General features: G+C 40.2%; 3 protein-coding genes across 4 annotated transcripts; 2 read left to right on the top strand and 1 right to left on the bottom strand.

Annotated features, from left to right (window-relative positions):
- The first annotated feature begins 28 nt into the window (after nucleotides 1–28).
- Nucleotides 29–3,375, top strand: LOC135483863 (aspartate dehydrogenase domain-containing protein-like). Its single transcript, XM_064764915.1, has 8 exons — nucleotides 29–130; nucleotides 519–654; nucleotides 865–949; nucleotides 1,215–1,358; nucleotides 1,642–1,747; nucleotides 1,950–2,070; nucleotides 2,307–2,464; nucleotides 2,639–3,375. The coding sequence occupies exons 1-8, from the start codon at nucleotides 85–87 to the stop codon at nucleotides 2,674–2,676; spliced, it is 834 nt and encodes a 277-aa protein (XP_064620985.1). The 5' UTR covers nucleotides 29–84; the 3' UTR covers nucleotides 2,677–3,375.
- A 466-nt stretch (nucleotides 3,376–3,841) lies between these two features.
- On the bottom strand, nucleotides 3,842–6,665 carry LOC135483864 (ribosome maturation protein SBDS-like). The gene is made up of 6 exons (XM_064764916.1): nucleotides 6,382–6,665; nucleotides 5,833–5,962; nucleotides 5,358–5,558; nucleotides 5,114–5,198; nucleotides 4,846–4,931; nucleotides 3,842–4,677 (listed from the first exon to the last, which is right to left on the bottom strand). Exons 1-6 carry the CDS (start codon nucleotides 6,510–6,512, stop codon nucleotides 4,552–4,554), a joined length of 759 nt encoding a protein of 252 aa, XP_064620986.1. The 5' UTR covers nucleotides 6,513–6,665; the 3' UTR covers nucleotides 3,842–4,551.
- A 1,032-nt stretch (nucleotides 6,666–7,697) lies between these two features.
- Nucleotides 7,698–25,387, top strand: LOC135483266 (carbohydrate-responsive element-binding protein-like). Of its 2 annotated transcripts, XM_064763978.1 has the most exons (18): nucleotides 7,698–8,163; nucleotides 9,262–9,365; nucleotides 10,166–10,239; nucleotides 10,708–11,014; nucleotides 12,774–12,866; nucleotides 13,059–13,156; nucleotides 13,375–14,181; nucleotides 14,489–14,588; nucleotides 15,635–15,976; nucleotides 18,983–19,101; nucleotides 19,315–19,462; nucleotides 19,732–19,811; nucleotides 20,077–20,184; nucleotides 20,384–20,471; nucleotides 20,646–20,745; nucleotides 21,013–21,136; nucleotides 21,485–21,614; nucleotides 21,868–25,387. In XM_064763978.1, exons 1-18 carry the CDS (start codon nucleotides 7,766–7,768, stop codon nucleotides 21,984–21,986), a joined length of 3,339 nt encoding a protein of 1,112 aa, XP_064620048.1. In that variant the 5' UTR covers nucleotides 7,698–7,765; the 3' UTR covers nucleotides 21,987–25,387. The 2 variants fall into 2 exon arrangements, with proteins under 2 accessions (XP_064620048.1, XP_064620049.1); XM_064763979.1 differs by lacking the exon at nucleotides 15,635–15,976 and having other exon boundaries at nucleotides 7,699–8,163.
- The last annotated feature ends 616 nt before the right edge of the window (nucleotides 25,388–26,003 follow it).

The following is a 26,003-nucleotide window of genomic DNA, read 5'->3' on the forward strand; positions in this document are numbered from 1 at the left end:
CACAAATTTTGATGATGTCACTGAAATTGCACGTAAACAAATCCACGTGGATATCCAACTCAGTTCCTCGCATTTATCAGAAATATGCCCTCCAAACGAAGGATCGGTGTCGTTGGCTATGGTCATCTCGGTAAATGAAATTTTGATTATCTTATTATTCATTTTGGGTAGTTGTCATGCGTCACAGTAGCTTATTTTACACGAAAAAGTGAGTTTATTCTGATAGACATCCATCCTGTGTACAGTGTTAGTGTATAATGTACAGGGGTGACAGGGTGTATCAAGAAAAAAGATGGCTAGCAAGATAGGCCCTCTGTATAAAAAGAGCTCTAGCCATTGTAGCCTAGGTTATAACTACAATAGAAAGTTGGTCTATTTTGTTGACAGGGACATATTTACGCATGTGAAGAGAGTCAATTCAGTCTGCCAGAAATATTGGTTTGGGATCACAAGAAGGAAAGTCTTCTCAATATCCTAATTCATATGACATATAAATAACATCTTTCTTTACTTTTCAGGCCAGTATCTTGTTGATTGGGTGTTGGGCAGAGATGACATGGAATTAGCTTTCGTTTGGAATAGGACCATATCAGCTATAGAAGGAAAAGTTGACAGAAAATACATCTTAGAGGACTTGGCTTTTTTTCCTGCAAGGTAATTATAGTCACCAAGACACCTATGGTGTCATGCAATGAATCAATGTGCCTCACTCATCTAAGTGGAGGTGGTGTTCTTTTCTAAAATTATCAACTTGCAGTATTGATCACAATATCTACATGTAATCCAGAATCTTGTGTCATCAGACTGATGAAAGACAAACGTTAATTTGCATGTCACATGTCATTTTTAATTTTTTTCCCTCAGGAATGCTGATCTTATTGTAGAAGTTGCACATCCTGTCATTACTGAAGAATTTGGGCCTAAATTTCTTCAAGCTGCTGACTTTATGGTAGGCAGAGATGAATCTTACTGTCTCATGTTGTTTATTAGGTATAATTCAAAGTCACCTCATTTTACATTGACCAAAGAACACAGCCAATCTTACTGTTAAAATAGGCATAACACCTTTCCTTTTTTGCTTTGAAATAATCTCTTTACTCGAAATAATATCACACAAGGCCAAAAGTCCTTACCAATACTGTTGTCATCTGTGTTTTAACTTTTCTTATGCTGTTATTTTCTTTGATAGTTTCTATATTTTGTTTTTCATCTAGGTTGGTTCTCCGACAGCATTGGCCAAACAGGAATTAGAGGACAGTCTCTGTGTTGCTGCAAAGGATCATGGTCTTTACATTCCCAGTGGGGCATTCTGGGGCGGAGATGACATACAGAAGATGGCGGACAGAGGCACCCTCCAGGTAGGGACGTGACCACTGCTGGCTCATGTACTAGGCCTCATTCTTGGTGAATATATGGTATCCTCCCATGTGTACACTCAATACAATCAATAACTTATAACTTCACTAGTTGCTGTTGCAAAGCATGACTACCAAGTGAAGGCTACGACAACGGTCCTAAGCAGGATTCACTGCGAGTATTGCACTCTACAGAAGATCCTGTGTGGGTTGTTATCATGACCATCTTTGAGGAAGGTAGTGACATGAATTGAAGCCGTTAGTTTGATAACTTTCTTATTTCTAGGCGCTGAAAGTGACAATGACAAAACATCCAATCTCTTTTAAACTGAGTGGCGATCTCAAGGCAAAGAATGAGCAAGTCAGTGACAAACCTGTTACATTATATGATGGTAAGAGCTATTGAAGATGAATCAGAAAAAATTCCTGTAAAATGTTCCTGCAAACAGTAACTGTCTTGAGGTGGTCCCATTACTGACCTCTAAATTTTGCCCGAAAACTGTCAGTTTTAGAAAGGAGTCCTCAATATATCTTCTTTATCTTCCCCAACATAAGAAAAACATTCTGTGTATGAATTATGATGCTTTCTTTCAGGACCTGTGCGTGCTCTCTGCCCCCTTGCTCCCAATAATGTTAACACAATGGCAGCAGCATCTATAGCAGCTCATAACCTTGGATTCGATCGAGTTCAGGGTTGTATTGTTTCTGATCCAGGGTGAGTACCATGACTGTCAGTTACATCCTGCATAAAATCATATATAGAAGATTCAACCAATAAAACCTGTACTATTGTATGATGGTGTCTCTTTCAGACCAAACTAGGGCACTTTGCACACTGTTCTCGCCCTACGCTGCCTCATTTCTAGTTTGAAATGTGTGTTAGGCTAGGTTTGGGTATAATTCATGTTCATACTTGTCTAAGAAGTCACCTCCAGTGTTTTATTGATCCAGGTTAACAGACTGGCATATTGTTGAAATAGATGCCTGGGGTCCTGGAAACATTGAGGAAGGGACTGCTTTCCATGTCCACACAGTCAGAAAGAACCCGGCAAAAGTTGGTAATGTCACTGGAAGTGCAACCTATGCCTCATTTGCCAGCAGCTTGAAACGTAAGTCTAAACATAATCCTGACTTACACACACTCAATAAACACTTTGTTAGGATTCAGTGTCTGGGTTTCAGCACCAGGTTCTTATGCAGTGTGTTCTTTCTGTGTTCGAATTGATTGCATCCCACTACACTCCAGCTGATATTATAACATCCAAACGTATTCTTTTTTTCAGGTGCTTTTGGCCAAGGTCCTGGAGTTCATCTCTGCTGACCCACCAGCTTCAAATGTGCACGCCATCACCTTTGCAAAGCTGTCGAAGTTGAGCAAGTAACAGAAGGAGAGTTGTCCATCTTTGCTGCTACGGTGCAGATAAAGTATTTTTGGACCAGCCCTTTATTGTACGAGACTGTAGATGACGATGTGTTAGAGATCAACACAAGGGACAGGCCAAGGCTCGATCAGCTATGACAGACTTATGACCAGGTGTTATGAAACTGGCTATTTTGTAGACCATGGTGTGTGGAGATTAACACTATGGACAGGCCAAGGCCCAGTCAGCTACTACAGACTTTAGACTAACTGTATTGAAACTGGCTAATTTGGATGTGATCGCTAAATCCAGTACTTATTTCATTTTACATTTTACAATGTAAACTTGTGTGATGAAGCCACGATTGTTTCCAGGAACTGTAGATTACCTGAGTTGGAAATGATCAGTTAGGGCCTATGACGCACTAAGTCATTTTAAGGATGTGACTGTGTCTCTTCCATTTAGAGAAGAGCGAAGGAGGCTGAATGTACCCTAGCTTCCCTACATTTTCTGCCTTTATTAGTAAATTCTGCTGTCTTTCAGGCATGAATATTTTATATTCGTGAGGTGTTTTCTCACGGCAGATTGCTCAGTCAGTGAAGAATTGTATGAATTCATTTCTATTGATAGTCGTATTCTAATAAATCTTTTTCACTCTCCATTCGGGTATCTTTGTTTTGTCATCCCCTTGCAGTCCTGGTGTCTTGCCTAAGAAAACCAGGTTGTGTCACTACTCATTACCTTGGCAATGCTTTTCTGCAGAAAACCAAATTGTGTCTCTCAAGTCATTATCTCATTGTGGTGTCCGTCCATTATCTGCAGTCTCAACCATCGACTTTATCCTATCAATGCAGCTGGAATTGAGCAGAGCCCATGTCCTTGCCTTCGAAGACCAGATTGTGTTATGGTTCTATGGTATAACCAGTGGGTATGCCTCAGAACACCAAGTGTGTTTAGGCTCTGTACTGTCCGATGTTGTCACCCACCACCATTTGCGATGTGACATCGTTCTGCCATTACATCCCCGAAAATCATGTTCATAGACCAGGTTGTGATTTCTCTGTCCCAGCATTTTGGCTTCTTACAGGACATGTCCAATTCAGAAAAGGAAGACAAACTAAGTCCTTTTTGTAGTTAACCAATAGTCTTTATTAAGAGCCAGGAAATATAAACAGCAGCACCGAATCTAGAATTATTACATGTGTACTAGTATTTCAAGCATTCCATCATGCAATGATAATACAGTCGAGCGATGAATGCATGTTTACCCAGCAAATGCTGAATAATTTAAGTCATCATAATAATATCAGAACTGGAAGAAGAACTGAACTGGAGCTGGAACTAGATCAGAAGTGGAACAGTGCTACACTTTCTTTAGAACACACAGAGCCCCGTAGTCAGTCCACTACATGGCAAACACCTGAATAGACCTATTGCCATTTTGTCTACAGATTTGGCACTTTCTCTAGCAAGAACAAGCTGAAGCACATTTGAGTCCAAAGCAATCTGATTGCAAATATTCATCAGAAAGTGTTTCAGATATTGATTTAGTAATCTTTTAAATAAAACTTCCTCTTTTCAAGTTGGATGTTGCATAACAGGCACATCCCCTGTAACTGAGTTTGATAAATGTAAGCTGTCATGCAATCTCTAACAAATTAATAGGAAAAAGAACTGTTTCAAATACGTTCTAAGAGTTGAAATAAATAGGCAAGTAAAACGTTTCTTAACTTTTGCATCCATATTTATTGATTAAGAGTCATTAACGAGTTTTGAGTTATAAATGCATCTGCTCTCCTGTTTAAACCACTTCTCCAAAAGGTTCCCTCATTTGTTTACAGTTTTTCGTCTCCTTCCTCCATCTCTTTTAAGTTTAGCATCTCAATCTGTCCTTTTCCTTTAGTCTCTGCCTGGATGAGGTCATTGATTTCACGGAAACATCCAGGGTCAATCAGGAGCACCTAAAAACCAAAACCAGAGCCTCAATAAACTTCGGAAAATTTCATTATTCCCATCTATCTGTTATTCAATTTGAAATACTGCAGGGTTAAATCTAATTTTGTTATGTGAAGATACCCCATTTTTGGACAACATTAGAAATTTTGAATTTGGAAGACAAAGGAACATACCATTTCCAAGCCTTCATCCATACGTTCTTCCTCCACTTTGCTGGCAATATCTTTCAGTTTTGATTTGAGTTTCTTTATATCTCGGACTGAAGAGAAGAAGAGCGCAAAATGAATCATTTCAACTGAACACCAATATCATTTTTGAAGAATTATGTCAAATGTTTTTGAAAAACTGCGATTGACAAAATACTACTACAGCAGTCATGTTCCCTTGGGAAAGTCAGCCAAGTTGATTCCAGTTCAAAACAATTGCTGTCAAAAAGTTTACCTGGTATTGACACTCGTACTCTCATCTGGGCTCGTTGGATTTCAAAGGTTTCTGTTTCTTTCAATTTCTTGATTACTTCCAAGGCCTGAAGAACAAGATGACTCAAGTGTAAAAGTTATTGAGAATGACATATGCTTTATTTGTAAAGTATTGTCAAAACACCAAATGACTCAAAAGACATTTTTCTTGTTACATCTATAGATAGGTAATAAATTGTGAAATTTCTCCCCAAAGTCTAACGTACCTGTTGTTTTGTGCTCTTGGTGGGTTTGACTGAATAGTGGATGTCTTTCATGGCACGCTCAATTAGAGTTACAGTATAAGGTCGTTTATTTTCTGGATTCACACACATGTTAGCAACTATGGTGGCAATATCTCGAAACATGGATTCCAGCTGCTGTTGACGTTCCTTTTCTGTGACTTGTAACTCTCCCTTTGCCAAAATCTGAAATGCGAATTGGATCAAAGGTATCAAAAGTAAAAATATATTCATCCTTCTTCTTAAAAGTTAAAACTGCATTCAGAATCTTTGAGATGCAGTCTAAACAGTCAGTCAGATTTCAGTAAGAAATAAGCTGTCCTAGAGTTCCCCCCAAAGAGCTCCACAGCTTTGCAGTCAGGGTGGTGTCCTGTGGCCAGTATTCCTATCTATTCTTCAGATATACAACCAACATTACACACTGCAGGGCTAACTCCATCATCCCAGTCTTAATACACACCTGAAGACATATTTCTTTCTGGTTATCTGTACCAAATGCTCGTTTCAAATCATCTGATTTTGCACCTTGGCCCTTGGACACATTCATGAAAACAGCTGGTGTTTGAAGAACTTCATCAATGTCTTTCTCACTGAAAAAAGTACAACATTAATAAATACTTTCAGTTTCAAATAAATGTCAGGTGAATGAATTTATGAAATGAAGGGCTTTATTAAAGTGTAATCAACAGTTTGACTGGTGTGATCTACCTCTAAGAACTAACCTGTCAGATGGTATAATAAAAATGAGAAACAATTTATCTCTAATCTGAAGACCAGCAGACAAAGATCACAGCAAAGCTAAAAGGTGGGCGTCGCCTCATGCATGGTTGGTCTTGCCTCACACTCACTCTCAATCATCTCTGCTCTGCCAGTGCCACGCCTGGGTCTCTGGGAGGGATTTGTCTATCTTATGATCTTGCAGGATGAATCATCTATAAACTATAGACTTTGGCGACTCCTTTTACGAGAATGGGCTAAACGACAAGATGTCAATTTGACCATTACCTACACTTTATTGCGCCATGGCATCACTTTATTTGGATAGCAGGCAATCTCAAATCTCTTCCCAGCTTTTTTCATCCGGACTACAGCTACATTCGTCAGCCGTTTCTGATTCGTTGGAGTAAATATATTCGACATGGCCAACTTTGTATAGTACTTTACGACAAGGAAAACGTAACTGTGAAAGTCAAAGTTGAAAATGAATTGTGATAGCTGAGTTTATTGCTGTTTTTGATTGAAAAAATTGCAACACACATCGCTTGTTTTGAAAAATAGTCACTTCTACCTCCAAGTGCGTTTTCGCGTTGGAGAGTTTACGAATGTACTTATCCAACAATAGGCAAAACCAGTTTAGGAATGTATTTATCTAGCAGGTGTTTTGCCATATTTTGTAGCTTTGGTCGTTTGCATGGGAATGATTCTGGTAACAAGGGGAGGACCCAGTTGAGGATGCTGCCTGCACTAGGAGAACAACCGATTGTAAAATAGGCATGATATTTACGATGATTTCCGGTAGAAGGAGGAGGAGGAGCATATGGGAAAGATTCTAGCAGCAAAGGAGAGGAATTCGACCAAGTGAACGATTCCTTCTGCGAGAGAAGGAGCACTGGAATAACTCTATTAGCAAGGGGGGAGCATGGGGATGACTTATGACAACATGGGGAGGAGCATGGGGATGATTATTGACCAAGGAAGCACATGGGCTAGGGCATTTCCATCTGAGTTAGAGGTTCCTTCATCAAGTGGAGGAGCATGATAACTCTGGCAGCAAGAGGTGAGGAGCATGGGAATGATCCTTGCAGCAAAGGGGAGCATCCTCATCTACCAGAAGTTTTAAAAAAACATTATCTCAGGACGCAATGGAAAACCCACTACAATGTGCGAAGAAGTAAACAGCGTCAATATTTTCCACATTCGCCGGGACTACTAGTTATTATTCTCACTAAAAGGTAGCAGCGTAGATAATTGACCTGCAACGCACCTGCTACGTAAGTGGGGTCAACACCATGAGACTAATGCCGTGGCATAACCAGACCTGATGAGATTGCAGATATTGTCACAAGCAGACCTGGCGAGATAACAAATGCTGTTACACCCAGAGCCAAGGGCGACACGAGCAGATCCACATGTGATAATCCATCTCAATCAAAGCAGACCAACCAATGAACGAGCTCGATAGCAAAGATTACTTCGGAGCAAACCTCAAACCCGCGTACTGTGAGATGTGAGAGACCCCTATTGGCGACTTTGTGTAAATTTATCTTGCCTGCCTAGCTGCTGCCTATATTGTCCCTTTAAATCACTTCGCGCAATAAACTATTGGATAAGTACACCCGGACAAACAAAATGGCGAACAATCTAGTTCACATCGCGCAATAGCAACCGTAAAAATGTTGAAATTGGCCATGTATAGGAATAGTGATTTAGCTAAAAGTGACACTTGTTTAGCAGATGATGATATAGGGCCTGATCAGAACACGACTAAGGGTAAGGATATCAGTGTGCTCGATCACAGCGATGAGAAAACGATCCATTCGGGACATTTCATGGTGAGCCAGGTTCACCAGGAGCCGGAGTCCGACGAAGATGAAGACAAGACTGCAGCTTCGAAATCGCCGGAGCATGAAGCATTCTCTCCCCCTCGAATAGCTTACGACTTTGTTTCTGCCAGCCATACACCCCAGGAGAGCTATCAGTTCGGGACAGCAGATGAACAGTCTCAAGGAAGGCTGTCCATGATAGATGGTTCTCTAACCAGACTGTTCGAGTGCATGACCTTGGCATACAGGTAGGCCTACGCTGTTTACTTCAAAAATTGTTGTATAGTATCCATGTGAAAACCAACAAAGATCGTGGATGTTGATATTGTTACGTCACGGCATCCCCTCTGTTGAGATACGAGTATGCGCGCGCAGCAAACGGTAATGACATCAGAATGACGTCAGTTTGTAAACAAAGGTATCCATACGCATGCTGCATGGCGTGGGCGTGGCAATATCATAATATGATGTTATAAATGAATGCAGTCTAAGCTTAGAAGTAAGACGGTCAACCTGGGGACGCGATTTGTCAGCGTTGTCCCTCTAATACCATGGCATCGCCATTGGTCTTGTAAAAATAAATCAGATGGTGGTTATCAGTCGGCATTGCCACCAGATGGCATTGCCACCAGATGTAATGACGATTGTGATGATCAAGGCTGTGCAGGTGGTTGATTTTTGTATGGCATGTCAACCCCAGTTGCAGACTGTGGTGAAAAAATCAATAAAATTCTTTTGAAAATGAAACATGTTGACCTACTTCTTGACTGGGAGAATCAATTTCCCCAGCATGCCAAGAATCAAGCAAGCCTTCCAGCTTGCCCAGCTGGCCTGCCCTGGAAAAGGAAACTTATGAATATCAATAATAATGTTAAAAAACTGTGTTGTTGTAGCCATCAACAAAGGGGCAATTTGCTTTTGAAGTACCGGTACTGTCATAACATGGGCACCAATGGTCCAATGAAGAAATGCTTTCAATATAAAGGCAGCGTAATGTCTTCAGTGTGTGAAAAACTTCAAGGGCAAGGAGGCAATATTGAAGGTCAACCAGGGTATTGCCTTTCTTGCCTTGGCTCAGGCTTAGCATGAGGCCTGTTCTTCAAAATCTCAATTTTTCACTGATCTTACGTATGTTTATTAGAAAATGAGTTAATGAGTCTCCTGGTGAAATTTAAGGAAGCCATTTACTTGCTGAAACCGTGTTTTCAATTGATGTTCGCAAGAGATCATGTAGGGCATTAAAAACTTGAAATGGGTCAACATACCTCACCATGGCATAAATTTTCTCCTGCTCGTCTCTGTTCAAATGTTACCATTTCATTTCATGTGTATGACTATGATTGCAGCAAGATCACCTCACCACGATGGAAGACTTTCAAAGGGATGAAGTTAAATGTGAAGGACAAAATTCGACTCAACAACATCATCTGGAGGGAATGGCACATGCAGTGTAAGTATTTGTCATTTATGTATGTATGCCTGAGCTTTCTTGTGCAGGGATTACATTGTTATTTATTTGTGTACGTCTACATGTATATGTACAAAAAAGATGTGCATTGTGTGTTTTAGCCTGTTTCTGCTCGGGTAAAAAGCATTTAAAAGAATGTAAAACTCTGCTTTGCACTGAACTCAAGATGCTGTATGATGAAGTAAAATGCTACGAGTACAATGGTGATGTTATTCTTAGAATATAATGCTTGCAACGATCTGATTTGGCTAGATTTCAGCCAATGATAATATCTGGGGGTTTGTGTGCAAGGCCATGAAGCGTACATTTACCCCTGATTTGCTCAGGATGGACAGTAGCGTAGCCCACACAAGGATAACTGACGCAGCGTTACCCAGCTTGAGCAGTAAACAGGCACTGTGTAAACAACTTAACAAGATATTGAGAGCAGAACCGTAACGTCATTCATCCTGGCCTTAATATGAATAACACCCTATTAAATCAACTACGCTGCTATTCCTTCTATTTTGTTATTGTCAATGTGTCAATGCCACAATTCTCAACTAGGGCATAACAGTTTACTCATTTTGATATTGATTTTCTTTATTGTCACACTTCTGATTAGAATTAGAATCATGACATTAGGTTTTATGATTTTTTTTGATTTTTTGGTTGCCAATCCAGTAGCATGCGCACTGTGTAAAAAGTTCCATTTCACATTCCAGAAGAAGAGTGAAAATGAAGGTATTGGGTACTCAACTCTCAGGACTGTCCTGATGTGATTCTCATATTCTCTTTTACAGACATCAAGTCAAAGTTTCCATTAGTATGTCAGTTTGCGGCACCCCTGTCGGAAGACTCGCACAGCCGGCCAGAGGTGCGTATCCATGCATGCATGTTGTGACCACTTGGCATTTCCCTGCAAGATATCATGCTCCCCGGGTTTCTTGTATGCCTTTGGTACCTTGCTCTTCAGCAGAGGTAAAGTAGGAGAATAGCCAGCCGCTAATATGCTAGTCGCTAAAGCAGGTAGATTCCTAAGGCTAGAACTGCTAAACCTGCCAAGTAAATAAAAAAGTTGTATATCAGACGTAGGTTGCTAAAAATAGCTTGTTAAGCTTCAAGGTGGTTACGAAAGTTTTTTCAATTTTGTTTTCCTGTCTCGGTAGATTTCCAAAGATTGTTTGATATCTCCCAAAATACCCGACCAATTTCAATGTGGTTTGGACTGGGTTTTCACAAATCTTGTTTTCTTCTGGTAACAAAACGAAAAAAACCACCAATACTATGATGAACACAATCAAACTATATGTTACCAGACAAATTATAATGTTTTCTTTGCCAGGCCATTGTGATGGAGGGCAAGTACTGGAAGCGACGATTACAAACTGTCACAGCAGAGTATCAAAAATGGCGCGGCTACTTCAAAAACCAGATGAACCGCGCCCGAATGGATGAAAAGAACGACCAGGATTTGAGCCATGAAGCTCTCCTTGATCGCCTGGCAACTCAGGACCGTATCCGAATCCATCCTCAGCGCTCACCGACACCAGGACTGAGTAACATTGACGAGGACCTACTGATGGATTTCTCCGATACCTTGTTCTCAAGTTTCAAGGAGCCTTTGCTGTTTCCTAATCCCAGAGAAATAGGTAATTTGAGTTATAAATGCGTTTCGGTGTAGTTTCTTGTTGGTGATGAGACTTAGTTGTCAAGATTTTTCTTGCCTGTACTGGTTGCAGGGAAACTTGATGTCAAATTCTGTTTATTAGGATGTGACAATTGCACTTACGTGACTATAAAGTCCACATCTATTGATTTAAGGAACTGTACACAGTGTCGTGAGTTCCCATATCTTCATACAAGTCCACATTTGACCAGTTAGGGCCAGTAATGGCAGTATGTCCATCTTTTAGTGCGTCATTAAACTTAGTTTGTCAATAGATGACACAGATCCTTTTCTAGGTTAAGTTTATATTTAATAAACGTTTGAAATTGAGAAGTTATTTATCAAAAGTCTAAATAAGCTGCAAAATAGATGACCAAATGGTAATAGGCCTGGTCAGGGACGATTGCTGGGTTCCTGTCAATACTGACACTGTGTAGTAGTGACTACATCAAACATGCTAACGGGTGACATTGCAATTTAAAAGTAAACAACAATTACTGTTCTGGAAATATCACCTTCTGACATACTCCAATTATGATTTTCATTGCAGTATCGATTGCTGATATAATTAGGCTGTCTGATGATTTTCTGATGTCCGGTTTATAGCAGGCGTTGTGGATAAGTGCTTGACCTAGACAGGATCTGTTGTCATGAACTTCTTAGAGAATTTACTGAATTACCCTGGGGACTGCCAAATACGAACATACGGGAGGTGTCCTGATAAAGTGTGCTCAGATTGAATGGAAACAACAAATTTGTGACCAGAATCAGTGTCCTTAAGTGGAGGGGGTGTCCTGCCAACAAAGGTGTACACTTACAGGGGTTACACATTGTAGTTATTTCCAAGACCTAAATCATAGTGGGTGTCAACCATACAAAAATATGAATCAGGGCCATCACAAACTTCGTAAACTCTTGTCCCGACATTATCAGTATCATGATTTCTTTCTAAGATATGAATTCCAGACATGTACTTAATTTGGTTCAAAGTCCACATGGCTGACCTAACCTATTCAGGTTTTGATAATTGTATTTTGTCACAGCTCTTAAAGTTGTGTCGTTGTGTCCATCGGGTATCATCAGAGACTATCTTGTGCAAGTTAAACAAAAGGAATGATAGAATAAGTTAGCAAAGCCATCCGTATCTTCAAGAGTGGAGCAAATCTTTTTAAATTCATGAGCTTGATGAAATAACTGAAAACCATTGACCATTTAGTTATCGGTCAAACTTCTAGTGCAGGTCAGAATGAAGTAGGTAACTGGTGATTTGAGATGGTCCTGATTGGCTGGTGTGATCAAGTTCACCATTGATTGACTTCTTAGTCTGCTACATCTCATTCTCATAAATCAACAGTGTTTATGAATGGATAATTGAGGATTCAACTTGGGATATTTTTACCTCTCTGATTTTGTATCGTCATTTTATTAATGTACAGTATTGTCTTACCAGAAGGTCTAGTTTTACTTGAAACCGGTAAGACATTTTTCATCTTTTCAGTTGGCGATTTGACAATCAAAGGTTATACTTTAGGGTGAAATTCTTCACGTTGGCAAGTGAAGTGATTACTCAAGGCTTAATCAATGTCGTCATTGAAGGTGCACTTTTTTGCAGAAATAAATGAAAGTGAAAGGATATTTTCAGAAAATATTTCAGGCCACAAAAATAAAGGGTCTTCAGTATTCAAATAACATACAAATGTGAGCCTTGCTGATGATTGTCTTGTCTTTTGTGTTTCTTACAGGTCAGCTCGGCAATGCAGATTTCATACAGCCTGGGTTGGTGCAGTTGCAGCCAAATTTTGAGGACCTCATGGATACTATTGAAAACTTTTCTGGTGAGTGTGGTGCGTCTTCTGACAATTTCATACACAATACGGACATTGAGTCCATTACTTTCCTCGCCAGATTTGCAGGCAATTTCAAGAAATGTTCATTTTCAATAATTTCCGTGACATAATCAATCTCTTTCGACTTGTAAGTTATAGCATTGAATGACATGCTGAAATGTCCGGTGTCTCTTGTTGCAGAGATGTGGGGAACGACATCTGGAACATTAGCCCAGGCTAGAAGTGAACCTAGTCTTGCAGTCATGGAAACTGGCCAGTCATCCAATGGTTTGTTTCAGGTGTGTTACACTATCTGTCTATTTATATTTCCCTACCCTCTTTGATTCTGGTCGTATAAGAAGGGTTTTACGACCAGTCAGATTGGAATGCCTTAAGATGATATCTCTGAGTCACTGCTTGGTTCCTTCACAGGTAGAATTCAATATAATCAGTTCATCTAAGAATTTGGAACAAAAATGTATTGAGGTTTAATTGTTTTTAAAATTCTTTATTGTAGGCGCAGAATAATAACTCGTTCCTGCAGAGCTTGTTGGTTGGGTCTACGAACAGAGTGCCCGATGTGACACGAAATCAACAACAAGTTGGAACAAATGATCTGAATTTGGCCCAGCAGACGCAGCAGCCGGTTTTGAGTAATGAACCTTCGGCACAGAATATGCTTCAAAATACATTGATGCCACAGCAAAGTGCCATGCCACAGTCTCCACAGCCTATGATTTGTAGTGATTTGGACCAGGCCAACTTGCTTGCCTCAAATCTCAATCAGGCTCAGTCACTCCTCGCGAATCAAGCCAACCAGTCACTGTTGAATGCGTCTCTCCAACAGACTCTGCTGGGAAGCAGCGGCCAAGGTCAGGGCCTGTCCTTTCCCACCTCAAACGTCACACAACAACAACTACTGCAACAGTTACAGGCGCAGCAGCCACTGATATTACAATCAGGAACTGCGATATCAGTTGGGAATCTGCAAAGTCAATTGACAAGTTTGTTAACATCGCAGCCACAGACTCTTAATCTTGTGACTCTATCTGATCATAGTCAAGTGAAACTGGAACCTGTTGACCAATTGACGCTTGCTCAGCAGATCTTAAATCCTGGTCTGACCGGTGAAACTGCGGTGCGAGAACCGAGTAGTAGTCTCGGTACTACCATCGTCTCTCAGTCCGTTCCCAAAACCATGACCACCACCACGCCTAGCACCTCTGTGCTCGCTAGTCATCTTGTTGCCTCGCCCCCATCTCAAGGCCTACCATCACAACCTAAGAAGTCTTCGTCAAAAAAAGGAGAGTTTGCTGTTCCAAAGGTAATCTTTGAACTAATTCTCTGGTTTCAGCAGGACAAAAAGCTTCTCCGTACGTAAATTTTGAGTTGAATTCTGTCTGTTGATGGCAATGTTGAGGAAAACAGAGACACTGTGATCTAGTGGTGTTCTTGCTCAGACTTGTGAAGTTAGTGACTTTGAAATATACCTGATGCAGACAGTGAAGTACAGCAGATCTTTGCTGATCCAATTCAGAGCTGTGCAAATAACAGAGAATTTGAGATTCAAGAGTATAATGGCTAATGCAATGAAGAGCTCACGATATATTTTGAAAAACATTTGCTTTCAGAACAAGCCTCTTCAAAGGAAACCTCGCAACATCGCTCCTGCCGTCACGAATTCACCTGCCATGCAGCAAAACACTTTTCTCGCACAGTTGTTAACAGCTGGTAAGTGAAATGGCGCTGATGCAGGCTTTTATGAAATGGGGTGTTATTGCTCTAACTCCTCGTCACTCCGGTAAAAGTGTTTCATGGAGAGCTATTGATCACTCTGTATTGTCTGAATGAGGAAGGTAAACAGCCTTCAAGATACTGCCAAGGGAGTGATTGCTAGCTCTCATTCAGTTCTCAAACGTGAAAGCCTGCTAATGCCACTTGGTGGAATTTCTTGTCAGTTTCAGATCCTTCAAGTCAAGCTTTAACTCCTCGCTTTATCTTACAGGGTCTCATTCTCATAACCTTTTCTTCTGTTCGCTGTAGAGTCTGGGCTGACAGGAGTGCCCCCTGCTGCTTTGTTTGAAAGGCTGTAGCATGTACTTTTAAAGGGCATGGAAACCTGTAAGTTGAGACCCAGAAGTTCTATGGTACATGCTACGTGCGCCATGTAAATAACAGTTTTTTCTGAGATTTTTTCTTTGTTTGTCTGTTACCAGACTCTACAGCATTGTGTTTGCTAACAGAAGTTTTCTTTTTTTCTTGTTGGGGATTATCTGAAAATGTTGATGGCCAGAGGAAAAAACACTGAAAGGAAGAAATTAAAACATGCACTGAATTGGAACATACAGTTCAAATTGTACTTAACAAGAATTGTTGTCTTTTCTTATCATGATCGCTTCCCACACTTTATCCTAATAAAGCCATCGCCATTTCTGGACACTTCCTCTTTCTGCTTTGTTGGTTTTGGACCCAAAGTGGATGTGATTCATCAGAAAAGGTTAGAGCCGCACTCGCTGAATGAGGGTGTCTTTTGGGCTGAGTCAGGAACTGAATGATCTTGTTCTAAACAAGCTTTTCTTCAAAAACAAGGACGAGATCAGTTCTGGTGCCCATGTTATGGGGCTGCCATTCAGACTCTCAGCCCGGGGAACCAAAATAACTGTGTTTGAATACTCCAGTGCCTCTCTGATGAGTGATGTCCAATGAGTGCTGGCACCAAACGTCAAGAAACATCAGTGGTAATGGCTGGGTTTCGTTTATCTTTACGGTGACTGTAGACAGCAAGCTGAAAGCATATAAGAACCTCTCCCATGGATTGGAATTGTTGTGGGATAATGGCATGAATGGGAAGAACGGGTATGGTCGGGCTACAGAAAGGACAGATTGGCATGGCCGGGCTACGGATAGGAAAGATTGGTGCTCAAAGAATGGTGCTACTAAAGTCCTGAATGGTCATCCTCCTGATCATCCTTCATCATCTGCATCATGTAATGGTTGCGGTTCACCCCACCTCCCAACGGATAATGGCCACAGCGCCCTTCTAGCATACCTCTTAGCCCCAACCACAATGGAACAGGAACAGACACCTACGACAACATTATCTTCTGCATCTAACTCCGGCAAGTTAACCTACTTAACTTCACATTCGTTTTCAGGTGTATAGTGCCGCAGTCTCCAAGTTATCATATATCATCATGTACAACCAAAAATACATGCTGTTGTCAGAATTCAGGTGAAGGTTGAAGCAAATAATTGTTGAGTGCTCAGAATTACCTATACAATGCAATACCATTTGAGCTCCTTGGATGACTTACAGCTTAGCTAGGCTGTTGTTTTTTCGGAGGGACTGGAAAAAAACAATATGTACCGTTATTGGTGAATCCCTGTATCAATGCTCTCATCTAAATTGTCTGAAGTTCTGCAAGTATTTTTGGTCTTACTGATCTATAAATTTTTTGATAGTTTACAGATTTCCATGATGAAGTGCAGCTCAAAGACCAGAGACATGTGAATGCTATGATGATCATGAGTTATCAGTCATATATACTGTTATTTTCGACTAATCTCTCATCTCATAGCGCCAGTCATCTTTGGGGTTCTCCTTTACCGAAATGGTGGGGTCCAGGGAGTGGTCATGGTCTGTTCCCCCATCTTCCATACATGTGTTGGTATATCCAACTTAGTGAATTTGTGAAAAGCTCTTCTTGCATAAACTTTGTTGGGCAGTGAGTTCTGTATTACACCTCCCTGGGCCAACAGAATATCATTTGGTCCAGTTTTGAAAAGTTCTCAAATGAACACTTTGGCATCACACATAAGGTCATGGTATGTTTTGGTGGCAGAAGATACAGCCACTTCCAAAAACCCTTACAGAGAACCCCAGTGCAACCTCATCATCTCGCTGATCATGTATATATATATAATTGTATATTACATACATGTATCCTATTGTTGAGTGTTTGCATATTCTGAATAATGGCTTTAGTTTTAGCTCTAAGTCTAAAGCCAAGGTCTCAAGGAGCTGCACTGTGGTACAGTGTACGTGGTCGGTTTGCTCATCAGCGGAGTAAGTTGGGCACCGATGCCCGCTCGGATGCTTTTGCCAAGGCTATAGTTCAGTAAACTCTCTCAGGAAGTAAGTGAAACCTCTCTGTGATCAGTTTGTTGTAGTCACTCCATCGACGTTCAGGTTCATAAATATTTCTACGCAGTGAATTGGAAAAACTTAGTTTAGATAGTACAGATCCATGTTCTAAAAGATCTTGAGGAAAGTTCCATGTGAACATGGTAATTTTGAAATATGTCTTTGGATCAATGTTAATACCACCTTGTGGGGGAATCCTGCAACATCGAGTTGCCAGATCTTGGTTCCCTCAAGATTAGTATCCAAAAGTTTTGGTATTAACACTCCTTCAGATTCAACATAGTATGTATAAAGTTCCATTAACCCCATTATCTTCCAAAGTCTAAGCCAATTAAATTTTAAGTTGAAAGCTCTTCAGCAATACTTTGAAAGTTGGGTCATTTGTGTAGCCTATGTACATTGTTTTCTTTAGATTGCCAGCATGTTTTCATTATTGCTGCCGTAGATAGAACACGGTGATTAAATGAAAAGCCTTCTAAATACGGCTGCATTTTAAGTCAGATTCAGGTACTGATTGCAACCACAGCCGGCAAGTTTTTAGGAGCTTTCATTTGATTTTCCCACTGCTTACAATCACTCTCCTTCTAGTTCTAGATTGTTAAGTTTACCCATAGTAACGCACTAATTGGGGAAAAAGTAAACATTATAGGGGAAAGTTAGTTCTCATTCAGCATTTCTTACCATTCTGAATAGTTGTTGTATCCGTGTGAATTTAATTGGCATGTTTTGGAACCTGGTATAATCTGATGATACCATGCATGCAGTGACTTCTACAGATGACCTCAAGTTGTTGTCATCTGTGCAAAATTTCGCTTGTGTCCCCCAATCTTGAAACTGCTGTTTTAAAAAAAGATCTAAGCAGACTATCAAAGTGTTGCACTGGTCCTTATTGCACTCCCTTTCACTTTTGCTTCAGCTAAATCTTACTCTTTCTTGCTTTCACCTTAATAGTGAGAAATGGAAGATTCCAAGGCCCGTGACTGCAGTAACGTCTGCAGTGGTTTGCATGCGAATGACCTGCATGTCTGTTTGGGTGAAAGAGTTCGATTTGATTAACTAGGCCCAGGGAATGAATCAAAAAGTTTCATGGGATATTTATCAAGTTTTCACTTCGCATCATCTAGGACTTCACTACTATTCCAATTCACTTTAATTAGACAAGTTTCCAGATTACGTATCATACTGGAATGTTCTATTAGGCTCAGATATTTCTGATGATAGGCATGAACCTGTGAAAATTGTCTTTTACGGATATTTTGTTCCAGGTTTTTGCAGTCAGCTGTTGATTGGAGTTGAGAGAGGAAAAAGTTTTTGTTTCCTTGTGTTGTGAGAATGAGAGAGTTCAGTTATAGTTTCGAATGCTAAGTCGAGAGCAAACCGACTGGACAATTCTTTTGAATCATACCTTTGCGGCACTTGATGGATCAATTCATGTTCTTATGAACTTCTCCTGAAGTTCAGAAGTAATTTGAGCAGTCATAGATATTAGTACCTCATGTGAAGACCTTAGATTGTATAGATGTATGTTGCTTCTACCCTCTGAGAAAAGGGGTTCAATATAATTTTTGTTCAATCAAAATATTTAAGAATTTTCGATTCTTCTGCAGCTGAGCAGGTTTAATTGGGTATCGATGGTCATTGATGAAGTTCTTATTAACAATCCACCCTTGACTGATGTGATGTGGTGAGGGTGGTGTAGCACAGATGTTTGCTCCCGTTATGGTCTGTCATCAATCACACCCAATCAAATCCACTCTGAAGTGTCGAGAAATGTAAACGCCTATTGCGCAATAACTAACGCAGGTGTTGAGACCAACAAACTGGTCACACAAAAAGTATTGATCTTAGCTATACTTGGCTGAAATTTGGTAAATTTTTATATGATAATGTTTTTGTGTCACCTTGTACCAAAAGCACATAATCAGAACCTCTTTTCTCTGACTGATTCCACCCCATTGACTGGTTCTTCTGGCTTTTTCAGGGCCTTCCACTGGTGCTACATTTAATCTGAATATAAAACAAGAGGCTCCTTCCAGTTGCATTAGTGTGACATCAGTCCAGAACACGAAATCCTTGCTCAGTCAGGTCCCCATTGCCATTGTAAGTTCAATTCATTTTACACATGGTGTTATGATACATGACTGTCATCGTAAACTATGAAGCATGAATATGAAATTCATCCATAGTCTGCATCATTATGTACTCTGGAAGAATCTGGCAACGAGTCCCATGAGGGAGCTGATCATTGTTTGTCATGGTATGACGCAAGTTTGATATGCAAGGGTACTGACCAAACATGCTTATCCTTTCAAGGCACCACAACCCCAAGTGACTGATTTTGCCAAGAACCTGGTGATAGCAACAACCCCTCAGGCGATCAGCTCAGCACTTCTACAGCAAGATTCATTTCGGTCGATTACTGCTGCCCCTACGACTACCACAGGGAGTCCACTCATTTCTAGTAGGTTACAGAACAAGTCCTTCAAATTTTTTGGTCATGTTTTTGTTTGGTTTGACTCAGAAAAGCCTTAAATCTCATTCTCTTTGATGTAGAGACTATCTGAAGCTATATTGAACTCCTTCTCCATGGCATATCTCTGAATTTATATCGGGTTTATGTTGATGGTGATGCAAATGCTGAAATGTTCGGAATGTTTACCAAATAGTGTACCACTATTGAATCTCATCATCCGTGTAACTCTTATCATAAATTTTATCCTTCTCTTGCAGGTACAACTGATATGCGACTTTCAAGTCCAATAAATCTCAACGATGAATCCATGCAGGACCTTGATTCATCCTTTGAAGAAGTGAGTGTTCGCCTATGAGCCTGTTGAGTTCAGGTGGTTCCTTGGATACGCAAGTGGTCTTTCACATTGTTAATATTCAACTCTACCATTTGCAATTAGATCAAAACACAGGTTTGCATGTGCCGTATAATTTGTTGTCATGTCCGATAAAGATAAAATCCGCCATTTTCTCACTGTCCTCTTCTCTGGTAATGCAATGAACTTGGCCTAGTAGCTCTCTGTGACGCAGCCTTATTGTGCAATGATATATTTTCCCCCTTTACAGGCATCAAAGGCTTTTAGACCCAAAAATCCAGTAGAACGAGAAGTGTATAAGGAACATCGACGTGTCTCTCACATATCATCGGAACAAAAAAGGAGGTGTAATATTAAGGTAATCATCATTGTTTGTATTTCGTCTAGAGTACTAGGGAACCGATGAACTCCACATCCCCCATATTAGTGTAGTTCAGTGCAATTTCAGTTCCATCACAGCCTGGGAACTTAGTTTCTTGTCAATATAAGACATAGATAATAAACTTCATTCGGTATTGTGTGAATGTCTCCATTTAATAGTGTATTGTCTCTTTCAGAATGGTTTTGATACACTGCAAGTTCTCATTCCTTCACTAAGTGCCAACCCAAATCAGAAACTGAGCAAAGCAACTATGCTACAAAAAAGTAAGTTTTTTTTCCACTATCAGGTTTTAACTTACAGAATTGACTTATTGCCCGAGCTGAAGAAGTTAACAAGCTGGCATTCTGTACAGCAGAAAAGGAGCCCCATTAGTTATGTTGACTTTGCAGTTTTTCTTTTCCTATGAAAGTAACAAACAAACTTCTTTTCATTTCTAGCTGCTGATTACTGTAAGAAGTTAAAATCTGAACGAAGCCATATGCAAAATGAGGCAGATCTCTTGAAACAGGAGATCGAATCATTGAATTCTCAAATCAAGTAAGTCAGAGTTCAGTGAACACATTCTCGTTGAGACTATTCTGAGTTTCAACAAGAAGTCCATAGTCTCTCTCATGGTAATCGCTCTAGCTTGGATGAATTTTCTTCCAAGACACTTGCACTGCCCACTACGGTTTAGTACCAGTTGTGGTTATTGGTCTGGTGACTGGGTCTTCAGCTAGTCAATCATTAAGTTGAGGAGGAGGCGTAAAGTCTTCTAGATAAGAATTCAGATTTGCTTTGCTGACCTTCAGTTGTTTGTTTCAGCGCGTGTCAGTCTCAACTCCCTGCCACCGGTGCGCCTGTCACCCGACAACGCGTTGACCACATGAAGGAGATGTGTGATGATTATATCAGGAACAGAACTATGCAAAACTGGAAGTTCTGGATCGTATCCTTTTCTGATACAACTTTTATCAAGGGTTATGCTCGTCATAAGCTACAGATTAAAACATCTCTAAAATGGCACTGTTACTCTACTAGTAATGGCACAACTCGTGATGCAATGGTGAAGATTCAAGCCTGCCACACTTGTATGTGTGAGCCTGACTCGATCCCCAGCCAAAACTTCAGTCATTACAGCTGAGTTTCTCTCAGGGCAACCACGGCAGCTTTCTGATGAATATTACTAATGTTTTGCTCAAGCAGCTCAGCCGTGCATTGCTTAGATTTCAGTACAGTGTCGAAGGCCAGAATCCACATGTATTTTCCACAGTGATATTCCTTGACGCACAATCAGTTCATCACGATATTCCGGGATCTGTTCGCTTCTTTCAACAACATGGTATCGACTGCTACAGTTGAGGAGTTGTGTCGAACATGTTTAGCCTGGCTCGATCAGCATTGTTCTTTAGTGGCTCTCAGGCCAGGTAAGCACATGAAGATGATATCCGTACTGTAAATTGGCTGCAAACCAATTTTGTAACTACCGTACTTGAGCTTTCAGAGGGCAAATATCACCTCTAATGCTTTGTCATTATGCCCAAGTGTAAGCTCTATGATACCTGTTTAGAGAAGCATTTCAATCCAGTAATTTTTCAATTAAAGATTGTCTAACATGGTTCAAAATAAGTTTGGTGTGATAACTGAATGTATTTAATGATGAGTCATCTTCCGTTGCAGCCGTGCTGAATTCTCTTCGACGGCTGAGCACGACTACGTCCATCTTGTCTGATCCTTCCAAAGTACCAGAACAGGCGCATGCAGCTGTGAGTCGACGTGATTCTGACCCGATGTCATAGTAGCAAGCCATTGAGAGATCCGGTTGTGAAATACTGCACACTTTGTGTGAGTGCAGATCACTGAAGTTCCCGCTCGGGCATTGAGAATGTGGGTTTAGCAGGGCTACCTACTTCCAGCATACACTATTTGCTTTTGTTGCATGCAAAACGAATATTTTGACTGTCTTGGCCTTGTTTGAGCTTTGGAAATTTATCGATTGGCAGTAATTTGTGAAGGGCATTGGTTAAATTATGACAGTATTGCTCACTGCCAATGGTTTGGACAAAAACATTGTTTCTCAATTGCTTGAGAATTTGTAAAGCATGCACTGAATGTTTCAGGTCAAAGTGTGGAAGGAACTCAGAATATACAGCCGCAATCACAATAGGCGTCCCTCAATTTGCATATGTCATTCACAATGTACATGCAACCATGATTTACTTATTTGCACTGTCTACGTTCACTTTTTGCACGATAGGATCGTCATTGCACAACCAGTGTGTAAGCGGCACGCAGCTTACATGGCACCAGAGGCAGAGTGCAGGTTTTGGGCAATTTGAGGGTGTGTCAATTGTGACTGGGACTGTATGTCAAGGAAGGTTTCAGGAGATCAGTTAGTAACACGTATTTGTCAAATGATATGTTGTTGTCCGTTGAATACTGTCAAATCCTTTATTTTCACTAGCCTAATATTTTTGCGTGGGGGGGGGGGGCTTAAAGTGTGAACACTAATGGCGATCAATGATGAAATGTAGTGATGGTGAAATCTAAAAGAGGACTTTTTAGCACAAATTTGGAGAAAAGAAAATGAAGGGCTTTACAGTACAGTGATTGTTGAGTATTTTGGTTTGGTACGTTGTGATCATGATTAAAATTAGTTATTGATGATGGGGAGAGACGATTCATGGCTGTGGGTTTGGGGGTGTATAAACAGGTTTGGTCTAAACTCACAATCCTGAGTGTACTTGCTTTCTTGAGGATGGCATCGCATCAAGCATTGGCATTGCGATCATATTCGATAAACCAGGTATACCCATCTGATCATCATACTTCAAGATATTGAGTATAGACAAGACATGTCAGTAGAGATGGAGACTAAAACTTTAATAAAAAGTCTCGCTGGGCCATAAATTTTCCTTCCATATTGTGTATTAATGGAACATCCTATATATTCTCAGATCAAATTTTGTAAATTAAGCTGCTGTTGAAGATTTGGCAGCATAACTATTGTCCACTGATCACCATCAGAGTTGTTGGCTAATCATGACTCGTGAAGGACTTAAACTGTCATAATATTGATGTTATATTACACCCTGACAGTTTGGACTTGTACTGTCAGGAATAGTCAACAACTCTTAATTGAATGCGTTTCATCTAAATATTCAAGACATTGACCTCATCTGACTTATTTATTAGACAAGCCACAAACTATCTACATCTTGTTCATCTGTCATATCATAGCATCAGCGGTGAACTACTGCTAGATTCCATTGGGTAGAAGAAGGAGAATGGAAATGTCATTATGTTTACATAACCTTCCAGCAATACTGATACAGGTTCTGTTCATTATAAAGGGTTAAACTGGGTATAGCTTGTCAATTGAATCTGACTGCTAATTCTGGTTTATGCTACCATTTTGTTACACTTTCCTGATGAGATTCAGTCAGATGATGTTTGAACGAGTTGTAAGGAAAGACATGGTTGTAATAAGGCTTGCTGCACACTGAGAACAAAGGGCGACAAACGGGCAAGCCGTACGCTACATTGCTGATTGGTGTGAGCCATCATTTTCCAAGTTGATTGTATTCAGCTGTGTGCAGCAGACTATACATTTTGATCATCAGACAGTCAAGAAGTGCCGATATAGGTTGACAACGAAAATAGTTTAAACCCACCTGTAGTGCATTCATATTTTGTAATTAGTCAGCCACCACCTTCTTCATCTGTAGTGCTGTTTTTTCCCTATAATCTTCCTCTGCTAAATCAGGGTTCTTCTCCTGCCAAGTGTCTGCTTCCATGAACTTGCTACCTCACATAAGAAGTGTATTACATGTACCGCACAAATGTGGGGAGACAATCATCATCCCATACCAGGTTTTTGTAGCACTTTTCTCTTCACAAACTTACACCTTGAAATGAATGTCCATGGTGATACTATCATCGTATTGACTATGTCTTATTCTAGGAGGTATACTCATGTAAAGAGGAGTGATGCGCATGCCTGCTGCAGGGGGATGGAGGACAGTATGCTTCTTTAGTGCTTTACGTATCAGAGTTGTCAGTTTGAGCCAACAAACATGGCCAGGGCAATGTACTTGTTAAAAATAATTTGTGAATATACCAGGCGGCAGAAATATTTGTGATTTCGTTAAATGAAATCTTTTAAGCATTTATTTGTGTTTTAATGCCTTGCTCAGAGTCTTTGTTAAGGGCATTACTATAATCAAAAGTGACCGTGTTTCGATTGAGTCAAATGAAGGTAGGCCTGATAGCTTAATCATGATAATCGATTTCAACTCATTCAGCAAGTGAATTATTGCCAAACGAATAGAAATTTCATTTTATATCACAACACTTGGTCTTTTAGCATAATAATATTTATAAAGAAATCGACAAAAATATGTCTTACTTTGAAGACAAATTTGCAGTATTATTGTACCCAAAATAGTTTTTTTGATAAGAATATTTTTAAAAAAGGGAATGGTTGGTCTCCTTGGAACCACTTCATCCCACCTCTGTACTTATGGACGTTGGCCTGCCTGCCTCAAGTTCGTGAACTAGCATAGCAACTGGGCGTGCCCAGAAACATGTACAAATGTGGGTGATTTCTGTGAAAAACCTTCCTCACAGATATTGCATGAATTGAAGAAAGGTATATTTATTGAATCAGAAGTTCTAATTTCTCCCAAAATTGTAGATAATTCACGGTTGTGTAAGAGTTTTTCTCTAGCATTGTCCATTTTTGAGACAATTTCTGGTTGGTATTCTATAGAATGTTTGAGGGGAGATAAAGTGTTAATGAGATTTTTACAATATATGAGGGGAGAGGAGTTGTTTGATAAGTTATTTTTCATGCCTCCTCCTTCGAACAATTTACTTAACACCATCCCCTTGCCTCAGTTTATACCAGGGATGAAAAGTTGTCAAGTGTAAATATTCTTTGAATGGCCCAGGTATTCAAGCTGTGGCATACATATATTTGTGTTATTTTCATTCTGTAACTCCTATAGAAGGCATCAGCCTTTTGAAAATGTGCTTCTGACGTGCCTCAGGCCCTGGTTGACAACATTGATAGTCCTCTTCCTAATTATCAAGTATGGATCATCTGTACTTGCTAGTATGTAATTTTCCTCTCAGTTGTGGGAGTTTTGTATCCCACAATGTATATTGTGCTACTGAAATAAATGAATTCTGCTAATCATGTCTTTGTTTGTTATTCTTCAACGAATGGTCATCATGAACTGGAGGTGCATGTACATTTAAAAACGACATATGACATTTGTAAGAAATGTGAAGACTGTACTCGTGGTAGCCACTTATTTCAACAAGGTGCAAGTATCCACTTATTCAGATGGCAGTGCTGACCCTTTCATACCTGGCAGCTTTTTTGTCAAAAGTTGTTGTCCTCTGGTCTTACCAGGTTGGTTGTGCCCTAGTTGTTCTGGTCTTGGGCTGTCCTGTCATGGTGGTCTTGTGTCTGGTCACTTGTAACCCCAGGATTTTACTGTTGTTGGGGCAAGGCCCATTGGAAAAAGCTGTATCTAGTTCTTGTTCATTTGAATTTGCTTTTTCTTGATCTGCAGTATTCTTGGTTTGAATGCCAGTTTTCTTTGACTTTGGCCACACCCACTGGTTCACTGTGTATTGGTTTTGCTCTTTGTGTCCCTGATAGTGCATCATTTGGTCGTTTCGACCTTTTACAAGGTTGTGATATAGTGCCAGAATTCTATTGGCTTATGTTTGTGTCTGTATCTGTCTATATTGACTGGATTTAGACTTAATTTTGATATTGGGATACATTGTTGCAATTCAAAAGA

This window comes from Lineus longissimus, chromosome 2 (genome assembly GCF_910592395.1).
Source record: "Lineus longissimus chromosome 2, tnLinLong1.2, whole genome shotgun sequence".
In the NCBI taxonomy this organism is placed as follows: Eukaryota; Metazoa; Nemertea; class Pilidiophora; order Heteronemertea; family Lineidae; genus Lineus; species Lineus longissimus.